The sequence below is a fragment of the Oncorhynchus tshawytscha genome, linkage group LG13, assembly GCF_018296145.1.
Source record: "Oncorhynchus tshawytscha isolate Ot180627B linkage group LG13, Otsh_v2.0, whole genome shotgun sequence".
Classification (NCBI taxonomy): Eukaryota; Metazoa; Chordata; class Actinopteri; order Salmoniformes; family Salmonidae; genus Oncorhynchus; species Oncorhynchus tshawytscha.
The window spans coordinates 62191251-62210268 of record NC_056441.1 but is presented as its reverse complement, the minus strand read 5'-3'; the positions used below and the strand labels follow the sequence as shown (position 1 = coordinate 62210268).

General features: G+C 43.7%; 2 protein-coding genes across 2 annotated transcripts in view; both read left to right on the top strand.

Annotated features, from left to right (window-relative positions):
* Positions 1 to 4314: 4314 nt before the first annotated feature.
* On the top strand, positions 4315 to 12589 carry LOC112234727 (inverted formin-2-like). The gene is made up of 12 exons (XM_024402997.2): positions 4315 to 4657; positions 6630 to 6691; positions 7829 to 7931; positions 8200 to 8285; positions 8408 to 8508; positions 8607 to 8677; positions 8878 to 8985; positions 9076 to 9146; positions 9278 to 9395; positions 9795 to 9959; positions 10219 to 10364; positions 10537 to 12589. Exons 1-12 carry the CDS (start codon positions 4400 to 4402, stop codon positions 11969 to 11971), a joined length of 2724 nt encoding a protein of 907 aa, XP_024258765.1. The 5' UTR covers positions 4315 to 4399; the 3' UTR covers positions 11972 to 12589.
* Positions 12590 to 15367: 2778 nt separating this feature from the next.
* Positions 15368 to 19018, top strand: part of LOC112234725 (tripartite motif-containing protein 3-like) — a 46173-nt gene continuing 42522 nt past the window's right edge. Inside the window, exon 1 of the mRNA XM_024402992.2 lies at positions 15368 to 15535. The gene's annotated coding sequence lies outside the window, so the exon portion shown is untranslated. The remainder of the gene's footprint in view (positions 15536 to 19018) is intronic.

Here is a 19018-nt window from a genome sequence, read left to right as displayed (position 1 = left end):
TTTATACAATAGCCTATGAATGGTATCAAAAAGATGTGTTGAAGCAATCTAAGTTGAGTATGACTGCACATGTCAATGTTGGCTTGGTGTTTGTAGCATAAACGGTTCAAGAGCAGCGCGGATCCAACATCGAAGGTTGAATGGCTGTATGTGCATTTGTGGTGGTGGTTATGGGTCTGTTAGCGGAAATACAAAGCTTTGTTAGTGTGTTTGAAGCTTTTGGAGGTAGGAAAAAACGCTATGCTATTTTGCTGGGTGGATACAGTGAAGCAGCTCAGGTAGAATGTATGGACAAAACAAATGTTTCTATGTGCATTACCAGTTTCACAGCTCCGGGCAAGAACACATTCTAGGCCAGGTATGGAGATCGCTTTAGTCAGGTTTCTCAACTCCACAATGTACAAATTCAATGGAGTTGAGTGGTGATGAGTGTGGGAGGACTGCACTTCCGACTCACCGAGTTGCTTTCCTTGTACGTATGTTTGTCCTGTGTAAATGCAAGCTTTTATTTGGTTGCTGAAATCTGTCGTTTTTGATAAATGTAGCATTTTAGGTGACCTCTGCCAAGGGAACCATTATTTGTTAACGGAGAAGGAGCAGCCTGTCATTGCACACCATATTTTTTTGTTTAGGCAGGGGACGCATAAAATGCCAAAACGATGGATTCCAAATATAACAATCAGGACAAGCACAGGTACACAGTAAGCCTTAAAGAATGGATATTTATAAAATGATGAAGTGGTAGTGCATGCTTAAAGTCGTGACTCTCACCTGGACTAGAGGGGAAATAACTATGTGATGCTGTTCATAGACTACAGATCAGCGTTCAACACCGTAGTCCCCTCCAAACGTATCACCAAGCTCGGGACCCTGTGACTGAACACCTCCCTCTGCAACTGGATCCTGGATTTCCTGACGGGTTGTCGCCAGGTGTTGAGGGAAGGCAACAACACCTCTGCCACGCTGACCCTCAACACGGGGGCCCCTCATAGATCTGTGCTTAGTCCACTTCTGTACTCCCTGTTCACCTACGACTGCGTGGACACGCACGACTCCTACCACATCGTCAAGTTTGCTGACCAACAGCGAGGACACAACCTACAGGGAGGTCAGAGACTTAGAAGTGTGTTTCCAGGACAAGAACCTCTCCCTCAACGTCAGTAAGACCAAGGAGCTGATCGTGGACTAAAGGAGAAAGAGAGGAGAGCAAGCCCCCATACACATTGACAGGGCTGTAGTGGAGCGGTTTGAGTGCTTTAGTTCCTTGGCGTCCACATCACTAAGGACTTAACATGGTCCACACACACTCGTTCAGCCCCTCTTCCCCCCTCAGGAGGCTTAAAAGATTTGGCATGGGCCCTTGGATACTCTGAAAGTTCTACAGCTGCACCACCGAGAGCATCTTGACTGGCTGCATCACCCTCTGAATGGCACACACACACAATCCATGTCTCAATTGTCTCAAGAAATATTGAGACAAAAAATATTCTTTAACCTGTCTCCTCCCCTTCATCTACACTGAATGACGTGCATTTAACATGTGACATCAGTAAGGTATCATAGCTTTCACCTGGATTCAACTCGTCAGTTTATGTCATGGAAAGAGCAGGTGTTCCTAATGTTTTGTACACTCAGTAGCTTAATTATTGTGTATTTTATTCCTGTTGTGTTACTATTTCTATTATATATATTTTTTTAACCCTGCATTATTGGGAAGGGCCCTTAAGCAAGCATTTCAAAGTCTACAGCTTTGCATTTAGCACATGTAACAAATACAATTTGATTTGATTTGAACTTCCTACTCCATTGGAAAACAGTGGATTACGTGGCACAGTACTAGTCTGACAGACATCACATAAATTGCTACTTTTATAAACAACTACCGATTTCAGAAGCCAAAGAAAAAAATCGCATTTACACAGGACAAACATAGGTACAAGGAAAGTATTAACAAATGACATTTTTACATGTATCAGCTGACAGTGACACGATGAAGTCGGAGGTGCACTCCGCCCACACTGGTTTCCACTCAACTACATTGCAGCCTACTTGTACATCGCATATGACCAGTTTTACACTGTTTACTTCTCACTGGATTATATCAAGTAAAACTTTGGTATGATTCAGTAAGAACACTAGGCCTACTGTAAACTGACACATTTGGGTGGCCAGACACAGTGCAGATTTTACAGTACTGCTGTCAAAATGGAACATGGCACTGGCAGTTAGGGGGTTAACAGGGCATCTGGCTCAGTCATTAATGTATATATACACTAGATGACTGAGAGTGGGCACTGTGTTGAAGCCACCGTACCTCGATGGCTTCTGGCACTCCAATATTTTCGAAGGTAGAGAAATGCATTTATTAATGTTTACATTAGTTTTTGTCACACACACAGACACCTTAATGCATGCTTTTAATTTATATTATATTAGCTAAACATATATATTTTTTTAAGGAAATGTGAATGTGATACAAATAAGAGAAGTGCCACAATGTATTATTGCAGTTTAGGCACAATTTAGATTCTGGCCACTAGATGGCAGCAGTGTATGTGCAACGTTTTAGACTGATCCAATGAACATCAGCATTACTGTTCAAAATGATGTATCAAGTCTGCCCAAATGTGCCTAATTGATTTAAGTACATAACTGTGCACTCTCCTCAAACAATAGCATGGTATTCTTTAACTGTCATAGCTACTGTAAATTGGAGTTAGATTAACAAGAATGAAGTTTTCTGCCCATATGTCTATGTCCTGGGAAATGTTCTTGTTACTTACAACTTCATGCTAATCATATTAGCACACGTTAGCTCAACCGTCCCGTGTGTGTTTTTTTACCTTTATTTAACTAGGCAAGTCAGTTAATAACAAATTCTTATTTTCAATCCAGTAGAGGATAACCTTCAATAATGTATTTTCAGCTGTTTGAAGCTGTTGTACAAAACCAAACGTAAAATATTCAAAAGTTGTACTTAATAATGGGAAGCATAGAAATGGCACACAGAGAACAGATTTACTGCTTCTTAGACAATGAGAATGACAGACCTATAACACACATTTCTACGTGAATTTGGTGGGGTCGCCCAAAACGTGACATAGTGCAGCTTTTATTGAAAAACGGAATAATTTCGATCATTCCTATGGAGGACTGCTCCTACTTGGGAGTGCCAATATGGCCGACCGGTGGCTGCAAAGCCTCTCAATGGCCAAAATGTTGTACCAGGAATTCAGGGTTTATATACATCTTTAGGCAGGTAAAGTCGGTAAAGACATACTTTTACGTCTCCTCTGACACCTCGGTCGTCACTAGTTAACACAGTCACAAGGTCAATATTATGGCTAAACCCCGCCCATTTCTACATTTGATCTTCTTCAAATCTGATTTTAAACCTTAATCCTAACCTGAACTACACTGCTAACCTTATGCCTAACCCTGACCTTAAATGAAGACCAAAAAGCATATTATATATGTTTTTGGAAATGTTGACTATGTGGCTGTGAAACCTGACTTTGTGGCTGAGTTATCTAGTGGAAACCTGACAGCACTGGTAGCAGACCAGTGGTCGTAGTCAACTCAATTCACACGTCCGATGTTGAAGTTTGAAGAGGAAGGCGGCGGACTAACTCATGGATTCAATTGAATTGTAGTTTTTGGTGTTTCAAAATTGTTTTCACTCTTGGTGGAACGTTGCATATCGAGCAGGTAAGGTAGGCTACAGAATCCTCTTCCCTTACTTTGAATGTTATAACACATTAGTAGTTTAAAGAGAAAACCTGATCAAAATATGTGGCTTACTGTATTCCGTTTTTCTGGTGGATGTATTGTTTTGATTTGTAAATGCATACACGTATTTTATCATTAGGCTGCTTTCAATGTCTTTCGAATTAAGCATTTGTTGATATGTTGTCTCATTTGAGCACTTCAGCAACAATTGTCATGAGGCTTGTTCGGGGCTGGGCAATACAGTCAGTTTTGCTGCATGCCTACCATTCTCTGTTAAAAGTTCACCGGTACCATTATTTCTTTACAGGAGGGATCAATCAAGGAAAAGGATTATATCACCCTCTTCAATAACTGATTTTCAACAGTAATCAAAGAACATTTCCGTGACACCTTGCAGGTACAAAATGGAGGTAATGATGAAGCAATAATGATGAGACCATGATCTGTTCCTGATCCTTGGTCCATCTAATTCTTTTCCACTAAAGATGGAATCAGCAGTCACTCCACCACCTCCTCCTCCACCACCACCACCTCCCCTCACCCCCCCACCTCCTCCTCCTCCACCACCACCTCCCCTCGCCCCCACCTCCTCCCCTGGTCCCCCGCCTCCCCCTGGCCCCCGCCTCCCCCTGGCCCCCCGCCTCCCCCTGGCCCCCTTCCTCCCCCCGACATGGACTTTAGGCTATCCAGAGGCCTCCAGCGCAGCGGCTCTAAGATGCGTAACTTCAACTGGGATGCGATCCCCAAACACGTGGTGGTGGGCAAACACAACATCTGGACGGAAGAGAAGACCCTGGGAGAGTATGAGCTGGACACTCAGAGGATTGAGGAGCTGTTCAGTCACAGCCGACAACAGGGACAGGTACAGAAGGCTCTGAACAGACAGAGTCTCAGAGGCAAGCCAACCAACGGTCAGGGCACAGAAGTGGTGAGTTGACCTAACCTACTGTACCAGGAAGCACTTCTCTAGTTTTATACTGGCAGCTGGAGTTGAATAGGATAAGTCAAGAGGTACCACCACATCAGCTATTTTGGTCCTCGATCAGATACAGTATATAAGTCTGCAAGGCATACATATCCTATCTGGTCCCAGCCAAGGCCTCTCCAATGTCATGCAAAATTCTGTCATTCTTTTCTTGCTCATGATTTCTCACCTGAGAGTTTGTTTTGAGCAGCTATACTTTCTGGGGGTAGACGAGAGACCGAAACAGTGTATTGAATATGAACATTTGTTCTGTTTATGACCAGAGATATTGGATATGTTGACATGTGTTCTTTAGACCCTAATTGATTTTCTTAGGGAGTGTGTGTAGTGTAGTTGTGGTGTACATCATATCATCACAGGGTGATGTGTTGTTTTCCTACAGCCTTTCTGTTGTAACAGGCTCGGTCATGTCGTCATAGTGGCCAGGGTTAGGGTTACGGTTAAGGTGGCTCGGTGGGAGGTTGGGAAATACATCAATTCCAGCAGCCCATGACTCTTGTTTATCTCCATGATGATACTGTTTTTTGGTCTGGGCCCTGGTCAAAAGTAGTGCACTCTTAAGGGAGTAGGGTGCCATTTGGGAAGCAGTCTCTCTATTGGTGTGGCTCCATCATGATTCTATGTGCGCCTCACTGGGATCAAACTCAAGTACATCATGGAAGCAACAATGTATTAGTGGAAATGTTGTGTTCAAAACAAACCAATCAGTATGAGCAAAACATGGAGACGATTCTACCCTAATCTTTTTTTAAATGATTCATTATCATGCTGTGATTGGAAGGCTGTGTTTCCTTTCTGTCCACATATCTATGAAGTCTATAACATCATTTGAATGCCAACTGCCAGAGTGCTTGATTTAACTATACTCTCAGAGAATAGATTGATAATAAATATTTGCCCTCTACAAGTAGCATTAGTTCACCAGCAGAGGCTATCTAATCGGATTTATAGATAAGCACTAGTTCCCCATGCAAAACTACTGTGAATAAGCAACACAATTGGACTAAATGAATGACCATCATTTTATTATGTATCCATTTCCCTTTTTCATGTGTGATATTGTGTGACTTATTGGAACTATGACATGTTCCTCTTAATGCTCCTCTGCTTAACAAACATAGGATGTTTATGCAGTGGTGTTTCATTTAGGAATGTGTTGATGTATAACCTGAAGGGTGGAGTCAATATAGCCTAACTATTCTTCATCAGTTTACCCAGGGAGAGTAAATTAACCACTAATATTTGCTAATTGTTGCCATACAGTTGATACTTTTATGTATTGGCTAATGCTACCTCTATAACAAAGAACTGGGCTGTGGGTTCAGTTAAGATACAGTACTTCCCTTTCTGTAGGTGTCGGTTGGGATTTTACAGAACTGTTGTGAATCATTGTCCTGGTTTACAATGCTATTGTCATATTGACAAAGCTATTTCTGATCCTCTACTTGTTGTTTGCTAGTGAAACCACCCTGCTATCACATTTAGGCTACCTTGGCAGTACAATAAAGGTCAGATGTGGAGCTATTGAAACTGGCCTTTAGTTTCTTACCTGTCCTTGTTTCTAACTCAGTATAGAGGAGCAAGACTTAGGAATGTCAGTATGTTGACAGCTGTTGCAAGGGCTTATCATGGGCTCTCAAAAACAAGTCAATCAAACCAGTAAAACCTTAACCGTCAGAATCAGTTGTTTTTTGGGGAATGAGGATGTATTTGTGATAAAGAAGAAGACTGTGTTTAAGGAAAACGCTAAGCACCTGATAAACTCAACGCCTGTTATTGACCGACTGATATCTTCACGTGTGTGTCTGTGTGAATGTGTGTGTTCTGGAATGACCGACTGATGTTGGTGCATTTGTGTGTTCTATTTTTATTGACTAACTCATGTCTTCATGGCTATGTGTCCCACCACCACCAGGTATCTATACTGAACTCCAAGAGAAGCATGAACGTTGGGATCTTCCTGAAACAGTTCAAGAGGTGTGTCAGAGAGAGGCAAAGATATACTGAATTCCAAATGGCACCCAATTCTCTAATTGTGCACAACTTTTGACCAGAGTCTGATCTAAAGTAGTGCACTATATAGGGAATAGGGTGCCATTTGGGATGTAATATAAACTGGAAGTGTGCTAAAGGTGTGGGGCTGTGGGTTTGTCAGAGCCACGTGTTTCAGGATAAAGATCACACAGTGGTTGAGTCACAAATTCCACTGTCTTGCTATAGTGCACTCCTTTTGACCACATAGGGCTCTGGTCAAAAGTAGTCCATTATATAGGAAATAGGGTGTAATTTGGGACAGCAAGGCTTGGTAGTCCTGAGGCTAGGCTGCTTGACATTCCCTGCTCTGTGTTTCTGAGGTACAGCAGCCTGTCCCAACAGGTCGACTCGACGTGATAACTACTGCAGGAACAGTGCGAACAGGTCATTCCACAGATTAACTATTGAAACATGGCATTCATGTGTTTCTAAATGGTTTTCTCTGTAGGCCCACAGTATTACTGTGTTATATATTACAAAATTACTACATAGGCCATGGGCTACATAGGCCATGGGCTACAGTGTCTAATTTTCTGAAGATTCTCGCAGTACAGAAAACTCAAAAAGCAATAAGTATAAAGCAGTAAGACATAGAAGTATTATTATCCGAATGTTTTGTCATTACATTTATTTTTCATGTCCATGTATGGATGCACTTTTCTATTTTCTGTTAAATGTATTTTTGTCCTTGTGCTTCTGAGGAAAGAAAACATTGTTCCAGTTCAGCTGTAGTAGGTGTATACAGTATGCGTAGCAGGTAAGGTCTTGTGTATGGTTGGTTAGGTGGAAAAATGCCGTAAGAGGGTGTTCAACCAATGAGGTAAGAAGGAGACTTGCTTACCAGGCTTAAAGAAACATGGCAACGAGGAAATGAGCAACACCTTTAGAGACCCAACCCTAGAACATGAGTAATTCAGGAAAATAACCACATTGTGTAGTTGGAGATGAATGAATCACAGCTATTCTCCTTGACTAGTCCCCTAGGAGATTGAATGAATATTGAATGAATCAGTCGATGAAGTTTCCAAAGTCACGTTGGTTTTGATACATTAACTGATCAGTGTCTGTGTCTCTCCCCAGGCCAGTGGGAGACATGATCAACGACATCAGTTCAGGAAACGGCCTGAAATTTGGGACAGGTAAACTAAAGGAGCTGTGTAAGCTGCTGCCAGAGAAAGAAGAGGTACAGTACTTCACACAGCCTTTCCCAGTAGACAAGCATAGATCAGGCCGCTGTCGCTTTGGCACCCTTGTCCCACATAGGGCAAACTCCAGTTCGACCACCATTGGGTGAGCTGAGGCTTGCCGCCAGCTTGCCGCCATTGTTGATGCTAACTACCACAGTGAACTGATCATATTTAGCTTGAGAGACGGTTATAACAGTGTTCTCCCAAGTTACAACCCTTACCGTAAGTGTCTTACTAAGATTGTTCCCTGTTGTGTGTGTGCAGGTGAAGCAGCTAGTTGGGTTCAAAGGGGACCAGTCAGCTCTTCCTGAAGCAGACCTGTTTATGATGTTACTTATCAAGGTTCCCAGGTGAGTGAGTGTGTGTGTGTTGAACCATCTACAAACGTCTAATTCACAGTTTTGTGTTTTCTGTGTCTTGAATGCCAGTTGTGTTCTAGAATGTGAATCATTATTCGTGCCCTTTCTTTTAGTTATGAGGAGCGCCTCAACAGTTTGGTTCTCAAAGAAGAGTTTTTCCCATTCATGGATGAAATGAAACGATCCATTGCCACCATGATCACAGCTGGAAAAGGTGACTTGCATGTGACCTGCATGTGATCGGGATCTTAATAAGGTAAATATGTATCTGTACTAAGCTCAACTGTCTCATTTGTCTGTCTGTCTCTCCAGAGCTGTTAGAGTGTGACGACCTACACTCTGTGATCCGCCTGGTGCTGAAGACTGGAAACTACATGAACGCTGTGAGTGGGGGAAAAAATTATATCATAGATGATATTATATGCTGTATACCTTTATCTATGGTGTAAACTAAGTTGTTGGCATCCGACGCTTTGAGTAAGCCCAAGAAAAATAAGAACTCATTCTACAAGTTTTGAATAATCCTCAGGTTAATTTGTCAGCCTGTCTGTCTGTCTCTCACTTGTCCTCTGTGTGTCCATAGGGTGGCTATGCTGGCAGTGCCATTGGCTTCAGGATGGCATCGCTACTGAAACTAGTGGACACAAGGGCCAACAAACCAGGCATGAACCTCATGCACTATGTAGTCATGGTAATTAGAACCCTTATTTAAAGCTCATCCTTTATCTAGAATCTTGTTTGTCTCCGATGCAGTAGTTGTTCATGTGTATGTCGATTGTAGCAAGCTCAGAAGGTTGATGTGGCCATGCTGAAATTCCCAGACAAACTCACACACATCGCCGATGCTGCAAGGTACAGATACACAATGTCTTACACTCTTCAACAAAATTTGTAATATTGCTGTTTGCCCCACAATAAGGCATTCTATTGTATTGTGCTTTTCTGTATTGAGTGATTGATATTGGTGTTCTGCCCCCCTGTAGGATCCATAAAGAGGACATAGAGAGTGAGTTTCAGAGAGAGGTGAAGAAAGTAAAGGAGGCGAAGGAGGAGGTGCAGAAACAGGAGGAGCTACGGGCTCAGATGGAGAACTTTCTCAAGGTGAGGTAGCCTGCCTGTGTATTCTCTATGCCTTTCAGATCTTGTATCGCTACCTTCACCTATACTGTATGCCTATGTCATGTTTCCAGGGCCACAGGTTTTGCCTGACCACTTAACCTGAACAGGAAAAACTCTGGGCCTTTTTTATAGCCTTAATAATATCTGGTGGTGAATCTACATCTCTAGCGCCAGTGATGAGGTTGTTGATGTTTGTGGTCCCCTGTAGTTTCAGAAATGTAGTCCGAGACCCTAATGGCACCCTTTACCTTTTTACGTATAGTGCACTACTTTTGACAAGGGCCCATAGGGGTTTATTCAAAAGTACTGCACTATAGGGGGATAGGGTGCCATTTGGGACACAGCCTTAGTTATTTCTGTTCTGTGTGTGGTCGCCTGTAGGAAGCAGAGTGTCGTCTGGCTGAGACTGAGCTCTCTCTGCAGTCGCTGGGTTCAGTCAGTGACTCAGTGGCTGAGTACTTCTGTGAAGACCCCAGCAAGTTCAGACTGGAGGAATGCTGCTCCACCTTCAGCTCTTTCTGTGCAAAGTTCCTGAGGGCCATCCAGGTAGGAAAATGGTTTAGAAAGTAGTCTACATGCTCCTTTTATATACTATTATTTATGCTCTCTGTATTACGGACTTTCATCTTGGCCCCCTTGGGAGCATAGCTTTCCATGTCACTCGTTTCTGTGTGTTGGCTGACAGTTGGCTGGCTTTTGTCTTCATTGAGTTACTCTTTTCTCTTTAGCCTTCCCTGCTTTTTTGGTGGACTCCAGTGTTCACTGTCTCTGGCGTGTGTTATTGTGTTATTGTATCTGTGTGTAGGAGAACTGTGATCGTGAGGTGGCGGAGGTGAAGAGGAGAACCAGAGACAGACTGCTGAGTGATGCTGCTAAACGCCGTTCCACCGCCACCTGCTCCATACGGGACAAGGATATGGAGGGTGTGGCCCTGGAGTCCGTACTACAGAAGTTAGACATACTTTAATGAACATCACTCTTTTGAACTTGTCTTTTGGAAATATAATCTGTTATCTAGCGATTTTCCTTTTGTATTGTATTTTTGTGTTTTTCATTTTTTCTGTAAAAGTGTTTTGTGACATTCATGGTTACTTTGAATAAAGTTTGATTTGATTTGATTTAGGTTCCTGACCAGTCATGGGTCCCAAAGGAGAAAAGGCAAGGGCACAACTTCCTGCACCAGTAGCAGCCTATCAAAGGTCCCCATTCAAGTAAACCTCCCCTTGGCAGAACAGGGAAACCAAGGTTCTGTTAAGGCCACAGAGGTGTGTAAGGAGAATGAGTGGAACTCTGCCAGAGACCTGACTGGGACCTCTCAGAGTGACCAGAATGACCAGTCCCACAGCAAAAATAACTGGAAAGAGAACATGGTTCCAAATCCAGAGGAGACACAGCAAAACCCGAAGAAACCAGAGCAGAACCACAGAGGTTCTAGTTCTGGTTCTACACAGCCAACCAGGAGAACCGGTAGCAGCAGCTCCTCCTCTTGCTCCTCCACAGGTAGACCCATCTCAGTGATGATGAAGGACAAGGAGGAAGAGGAGGAGGAGGGAAATGAGGAAGAAGCCCAGATGTTGCGCGAAGTGTCCAAGAAGGTTCTGAGGTATCAGAGCAGCCGTGGTAGTCTTTCGTCTGGGGAGTACGGCCTGGAGCAGCAGAAGTCTCCTAATGCCACCAATAATACTAACACCTCCACAAGATCACCCAACGCTACGACCACGAATGCTACATCCTCCACCATCTCCACCATCACCTCCACCTCCCCTCACCAGAGGACCTTCCAAGAGGACAGACAGCGGCTGCTGGGAGATGCATGTAGAGGCAGCGAGAGTCTGGCTAGATACCTCCTCAACCCTCACCTCTCCCCCAAGGGAATACTCACCCGCAGACACACCTTCACCCTCCTCCCTAAAGCCCCTCCTACTGAGGAAGAGGAAGAGGATGATCTGTTCATTTTTCCTGCTACTCCTACTCTGGGGGTCATAGGGAGGATGAAGTCAGTAGACACTGGTCTGATGTCCCCGAAACACAAAGCCTCTGGAGGACCTAACCTCAACAAACTCCCTGGCCACTCTGAGAAGTCTTGTGTCCGAGACCTGGTGTCTAAGAGTCCCTTGTCAAAACACAACGTCTTGACAACAAGTCTCAACATCCCCAGGGACTCTGAAAACAGAGGCTTGGTGGTACCCACCACCCCTCGCCACTGTGAGACATCTGGTGTCCAGCAGGACACGGTGTCCAACAGCTTGTCAGCAGCAGAGAGACCTACACATGTAGAGCTAAGAGAGCTGAATCAAGACAAGAGCTCCTCTGTAGTCAAGACAAAACCTCCCCCCTTACACCTAGAACTCAACCACAACCAGGATGAGGAGATAAAGGAGTTTTCTCCCACCCCTCTCCAGACACTCGTCTCCCAGAAACCCAAGCAGGCTGACCCTCCTCAGAGCCCCAAACACAATATGGATAACCCTTCTAAGAACCCGAAGCCCAAACCTTCAGAGACCAATGGATTCATGTCTTTCTTTAAACGCCTGAGAGAGAAGAGCAGGCCAATGTGAGGAATCTGGTGTCCAAGACCAGGTGTCCAAGAGTGTTAGCAGAGAGACCTACACACATAGAGCTGAACCAGGAGAAATGGACAAAGGAGTCTGTCCTGGACAAGCCCTGAGCCCAAACCAGATGGCTATGGATTCATGTCTTTCTTTGAACAACTGGGAAAGAAGAACAACAAGCCTTGCAAACAACAAGGATATAGACTCTAGAGGTGCTCTAGACTCGTGATTCATCTATTTATTCAGATTCAGACTACTCAGCCAGATGTTACATTGCCCTATGGACTATTGAATATATTTATATCCATCCATTGATTTTTATAAAGGCTTAATTCAAGGGAACTGTTGAAGTGGATTTTTAGTGGTAAATAATGATCTGTTGAGACTTGGAGAATGTGTCCAAAAGACAAATGTAACTTTATTCCACTAGGTGGCAGAGTGAGACAACAACGCCACATGTAGTGTGCCGTAGGCCACCAACAAATCACTGTTTATTCATTCTACCACCTCATATTCCCCCACAGAAGAGCATGACACTTACTGTAATATGTTTACCAATGTCTTTAATAATAGTGATATATTTACATCAGTATTCTTCTGACTAAATAAAACCACTGTTGAGTAGAATGGACCCCATGTGATCTTTACCTTGGAAAATACTGGAACTATCTTTGCCATATCCAGTACTATTAAATTATATTTGCCGGAAGATATACTTACAGAGCTGTAGAAATTACATTAAATTACAGGCGAGGGCCTGTAAAGAGAAATAAACAGTATTAAGATCAAATAATTTCATGGACAAACCTGTTAAATAATTAAAGTGTTTTACATTACATTTATCATGTCATTTGAAATTTGTATTAAAGTGCTCCTCTTCTTAAAGTGCTCCTCTTCTTTTACTCATCTCATAAGTATATACTGTATTATATTCTGCTGTATTGTAGTCAATGCCACTCCGACATTGCTCGTCCTAATATTTATATATTTCTTAATTCCATTATTTTACTTTTAGATGTGTGTGTATTGTTGTGAATTGTTAGATACTATTGCACTGTTGGAGCTAGGACCACAAGCATTTTGCTACACCCGCCATAACTGCTAAATATGTGTATGGGACCAATAAAATTTGATTTGATTTGACAAACAACCAAACACTATTGTATTGCTCTTATTGGGGTCAGTGTTACAAAGACAGCCAGTCTCTTAGCCAGGCTGAATGGCAGGCAGCTCCATTGTTGGGGAGGACGTCACTAATCCCAAACCAAGTTGTTGAGGTCTCAGTCTCAGAAATGAAGAGAGCCAGGCCATGGGCCCTTGTCAAAAGTACTATATAGGGAATAGGGTGCCATTTGGGATGCAGCCCAAGCTACCAGCACCTGGTGGCATAGCACAATGGAGGGAGAGAGCCATGGACCCAGCAAGTACTCCCCAAACTGCTTCAGTGTTTGGCCCCCAGCATCCCAGCCTCCACCTGCCTCCCCAAGGATGTACCCCCTGGACTCCAGCCAGCCTGCCGCTCTGCCAGTCCCAGGGACCACCCTGCCTCTCCTGGCAGCCAGGGCCTCAGCATGAAGCCCCAGAATGTACACCATGCATCCCCCTCTGCACCATGTGCCCCCCTGCCCACTCATGCACCCCAGTCTGCCATTCTACCAGGCATAGGGGCCCCCTGCCTACCCCCAGCCTACCCCCAGCTAGGTCAGGCCGGCCTGATCCCAGGGGGTGGGTGAGGGATTAACTTGTGTTGCAGAGATCTCTGGGAGAGAGGAGTGAATGTTTGCACTGTTTGTGACTTGAGTCGTGATGTATTATTTTGATAAACCTTTGTGATGGTCCTCATGAAAAAACACCAAACGATACCAAAAACCACTATATTAAATCTTTAGCTTTCCAGAAAGACATTATATATTGAAAGCTGTCCTCCTGCTCTAAGTCCTATGCTTGATAAGCATACAAATAGACAGACAGATGCGTGGATAAGAGCTTCCATTATGTAAAATGATCAGAGACAGTTATTGCTTGAACATTATATGCTTGCATGCATTCTAAATGGGATCCTATTTCCTATATAGTGTACTACTTTTGACCAGAGGTAGTACACTATATAGGAAATAGGGTGCCATTTGGGACACAGATGTTATGTATGTGTAGCGGTAGTCTGTCTCTGTTATCTACTGTACAGTCTGGTTTCTGCTATCTGCGGCTGCTGTTGAGTCTGCCTGTCTGTCTGGCTGCCATCTGGGCTGGATGCAGTCTCCATAGCAACCCCATCTCTTACAATGCAACCCTGACAGGGCCGTCTATGCCCACCCCCACCCCTCCTCCACCCCCTCCAAACCTGTGTCAGCATAAACACAACACCTCCTATTACCACCATGTACATTATCTCCCTCCTCTCTCTCTTTCTATCTCCTCCACCTAGATGCACCAGTTTTCTAAACCCATTAATGAAGAACTTTATGGCTGTGGAGGAGAACAAAAGAATCGTGAGGATCACAAAGCCTTTGTTGTTGAAACACTAGAGATGATCCTGGTCTGAGTCCCAAATGGCACTCTTTCCCTTAATAGGGCATCACTATATAGTGAGCTACAGTACTTACCCTATGGGCCCTGATCAGAAGTAGGGCACCATATAGGGAACAGGATGCCACCTCTGGTCTTATTGGGTGTGTATATTACGGTGTGTGGATTGAGGTATTTTTAAACACCTCTTCTGAAAGCATCGCCTTGCATGTTCCACTGCACCCCACAAGTACCCCCATCCCTACCCCCAAACCCTAGCACCACCCTGTCCTCTTGCCGTTCACCCTTCAGGATACAGAAGTCCCAGCTGGTCTGCTCTACTGTTTTTACATCCCTCCATCACTCCCTCCACTTCTCTTCTCATCTTCTCATCCTGTACTAACTTTGCATAAAGATAAGTCATTTCTACTGTGGGTTTATCCAACCCCTAGATCTATTAATTGGAATCTTGTTTGGAATCCTAGTCCGAGTTATTTTCTATAAAGATCACCCCTCATCAGTTGCTCAATGGGTAGGCTACATTTATTCATGGTAAATACAGTTATTAGGGCTTGGCTATTGTCTTCTCTACAGCTTCTCCATGTGTTCCTTATGTCTTAAATAGCATCCTGATTCAGACCAGAGGAAGCAGTGAAAAGCGACCTTTGTCCTTTTATGGGCAGGGGGCGTGGTTAAAAAGGTCACACCCTATTGCAGTAGACAGTCTGTATCCCTCCATCACATTCTGAGGATGCTCTACATCATTTATATCTCATTTACATACGATATATATCATTGGACAACTAAACTCCTCCCACTGCTCTCTAGCCAATCCCCAAACAGTCTTTGTATGGGTCCCGCCTCTCCCCCCTTCCTTTCTCTTCTCCTTCGTCTCCCGGTCTCTCTCTCCTTCTCTTCCCAAACACAGCAGACCCTGCCCATTTATTCCTTTCTCACCGTTCTCTCTGTGGATTCTGTTTTAACAAAGTAGGACTTAGACAATGGACAGCTCTCTGTGTGGACTTGGATGCTGACACTTCTCTCTAAGGCTGCCTGGAAATTCATGTGAGTACAATCCTCCCATTCAGCCTCTCTCTCTCGCTGTCTGTCTTTCTGGGTTTTCTCCCCAGCCAACCGTAGTGCAGTGCAGTGCCATGTCCAGGATTTTTCGCTACATATGGATGCAAGGAAGCGTTTGAATAATTGATTACAGTATCTCCTCTGGCATCTGCCTCAGTTCAATGAATCTCAGAACAAGAACAGCAGTGGTTACTGACCACTAGGCTTCTCCGGCTCTTCTATTCATAACAGGGGGGCACACACACACACACACACACACACACACACACACTTCTCCATTTTGGCTCCTGGCTGCTTGCTCTTCTCAGTGGCAGGTGGGCATCTATACTGCAGTCAATGGGCAGGGCTTGTGGCTGGAAGAGGTTACAGTATTTTGGAGATTTGATCATATATGTCTATATATGTTTGTTATGTTTAAATGTTAAGCTCTTGGGAAAAAAAGGTACTAAAATGGTTCTTCAGCTGTCCCCATAGGAGAACACTTTGAAGAACCCTTTTTGGTTCCAGGTAGAACTCCTTTTGGTTCCAGGTAGAAACCCCTTGCACAGAGGGTTATACATGGAACCCTAAAGGGTTCTTCTATGGGGACAGCCCAATAACCCTTTTTTCTAAGAGTGTATGTTAGGTAATGTTATGTTTCAGTGTTATGTAATATAATAATGTTATGTTTCAGTGTTAGGTAATAATGTTATGTTGTGTTTTGGTGTTATGTAAGGTAATGATGTTCTGTTGTTTCAGTGTTAGGTAATGGTACTGTAATCTCATACTGTCAGACAGGAACATGCGAATCAGCAGGTTAGATCTATGTTCAAGTCATTCTATGGCTCATCATTTGGCATTGTATTGTCACAGGGTTGGATGTCTAGGTATCTCCCCTATCCTGCATCAAACATTATAGATGTCCAGTAGTGTTCCACAATGTTGATTGCCTTTCTTAGTGAGATGTGCTTAAGTTTGTTGCAGTGCTAGGTTATGTTGGGTTGTAGAAGACTACTTTGGATGCCGTGCATGTTTGACTACTGGGTAGACTGTGTTTGATGCTGTTCCTACTGCCTAAGGGTTGCATGTCTGACTGAGGGTTGCAGTCAGGTCTTATTAACGATGGGAGCTGACTACAGTGAACAGCGGTTCCCAGATCTGTTAATATATTACAGTGTGCACTATTAGGGCACTGAACACAGCTAACAACTGATCTCAGGTCAGTGTGTAGGGGAGCTGCCCACAGCCCTGGTCTTGCTCAGAGTAAGCAGCCCTGCATGCGTAAGATCAGACAGACATCAGCAGCCATGACACAGGCTGTTGGCTGTAGTCAGCGCCCACCGTTAATAAGACCTGACTGCAACCCTCAGTCAGACATGCAACCCTTAGGCATGGTCTGAAGCTAAGCATGGTCTAACTGGTAACAGGATGCTGTCCCTACTACTACTACTACACTATTAATATTACACCATGACTGTAGTTTTATAATGTAATACTGTGTACTAATACATAATTGTGCTGTGCTGTATTAATAATGTCATTAGTATGAGTCTTTGCTGTAATTCCATGCTGCTTTATGGGAGATTAATAGACAATAGTGCATTGTGACTGTGAATGCTGTGGGTTTGTAGAAAGAGAGAGAGAGAGAGAGAGAGAGAGAGAGTCTGGAATCTTGTTTGGAATCCTAGTTCAACCCCCGTCCCCCCCAGTGGCCTCCATCATTCTTAAATGGAAGAAGTTTGGAACCACCAAGACTCTTCCTAGAGCTGGTCGCCCGGCCAAACTGAGCAATCAGGGGAGAAAGGCCTTGGTCAGGGAGGTGACCAAGAAATGATAGAGTTCCTCTGTGGAGATGGGAGAACCTTCCAGAAGGACAATCATCTCTGTAGCACTCCACCAATCAGGCCTTTATGGTAGAGTAGCCAGACAGAAGCCACTCTTCAGTAAAAGGCACATGACAGCCCGCTTAGAGTTTGCCAAAAGGCGCCTAAGGACTCTCAGACCATGAGAAACAAGATTCTCTGGTCTGATGAAACCAAGATTGATCCCTTTGGCCTAAATGCCAAGCGTAACGTCTGGAGGAAACCTGGCCAAATCCCTATGGTGAAGCATGGTGGCAATATCGGAATCGGCCTATATAACGTAGGTAGATGACGTGCGTACCTATATAATGTAGGTAGATGACGTGCGTACCTATATAACGTAGGTAGATGACGTGCGTACCTATATAACGTAGGTAGATGACGTGCGTACCTATATAACGTAGGCAGATGACGTGCGTACCTATATAATGTAGGCAGATGACGTGCGTACCTATATAATGTAGGTAGATGACGTGCGTACCTATATAATGTAGGTAGATGACGTGCGTACCTATATAATGTAGGTAGATGACGTGCGTACCTATATAATGTAGGTAGATGACGTGCGTACCTATATAATGTAGGTAGATGACGTGCGTACCTATATAATGTAGGTAGATGACCTGCGTACCTATATAATGTAGGTAGATGACTTGCGTACCTATATAATGTAGGTAGATGACGTGCGTACCTATATAATGTAGGTAGATGACGTGGTACCTATATAATGTAGGGAGATGACGTGCGTACCTATATAATGTAGGTAGATGACGTGCGTACCTATATAACGTAGGTAGACGACAATGACGCCACAAAAATACAGTGCAACACAGAACAAAAGCAGAAAAATACTACGCGCACACTTCCAACAACTAAACAAGTTCAAGTCCAGCAGTCATCTGAGAGAGTAAGAGAATTTCAGCGAGACAACTCAAAGGCGAAATCCATTAACTCCAAGATAATGGAATTAATTGCCCTCTCATACGGCTGCTGCCATTTAAATGGCATTTCAGGACATGTTTGAAACTTGGAAACATGAACACACTCCTAGCGCCATTTGAACAACTGACTGGAGAAATAAACTAATCAACTGCTCCTGCAGCAGACGTGATACCCTCTGTCATGGCATTGAAACGCCTGCTCAACAAAACTGACGACAGACCGTGGGGTTAAATCTTGCAAAAGTACTCGAGGCTGTGAACAAGTGAATCGGTGGAATTCTCTCTGAGCCGCTTTACTGTGTCGCCACCATGCTCGATGCTAGGTACAATAACCGCTACTTCGATGTAGACAAAAAACAGGGTTTACATGAAATGTTACATACGGAGCTGGACAAGATGGAAACAGACACAGTACCAGTGCGCACCGAGGAAGAGAGGCTACGGACAGACAGAGCTGAAACTTCACTGCTTGACATGTATGATGAAATCCTGGTTGAGACTGAACAAATCAACACAGCAAGTAAGTGAAATAAATATATATTGATTATGTTTTACTGGTAATGGGGACATATGTAAATGCCTACAAAATAACGTTTTTTTTGTGTGTGTTTCAACTATTTAACTGTACTAGAGTGCTTAAAATTCCGCTAAAATGGTATTGTTTTTTTTGCAAGGAAAATATCGGA

Bases quoted from the DNA above. Each gene is read 5' to 3' on its own strand.
- LOC112234727 (XM_024402997.2), top strand. From the start codon at position 4,400: ATGGACTTTAGGCTATCCAGAGGCCTCCAGCGCAGCGGCTCTAAGATG. The intron at 4,658-6,629 runs GTGAGTTGACCT...CACCACCACCAG, and splicing joins ACGGTCAGGGCACAGAAGTG to GTATCTATACTGAACTCCAA. The intron at 9,396-9,794 runs GTGAGGTAGCCT...GGTCGCCTGTAG, and splicing joins AGATGGAGAACTTTCTCAAG to GAAGCAGAGTGTCGTCTGGC.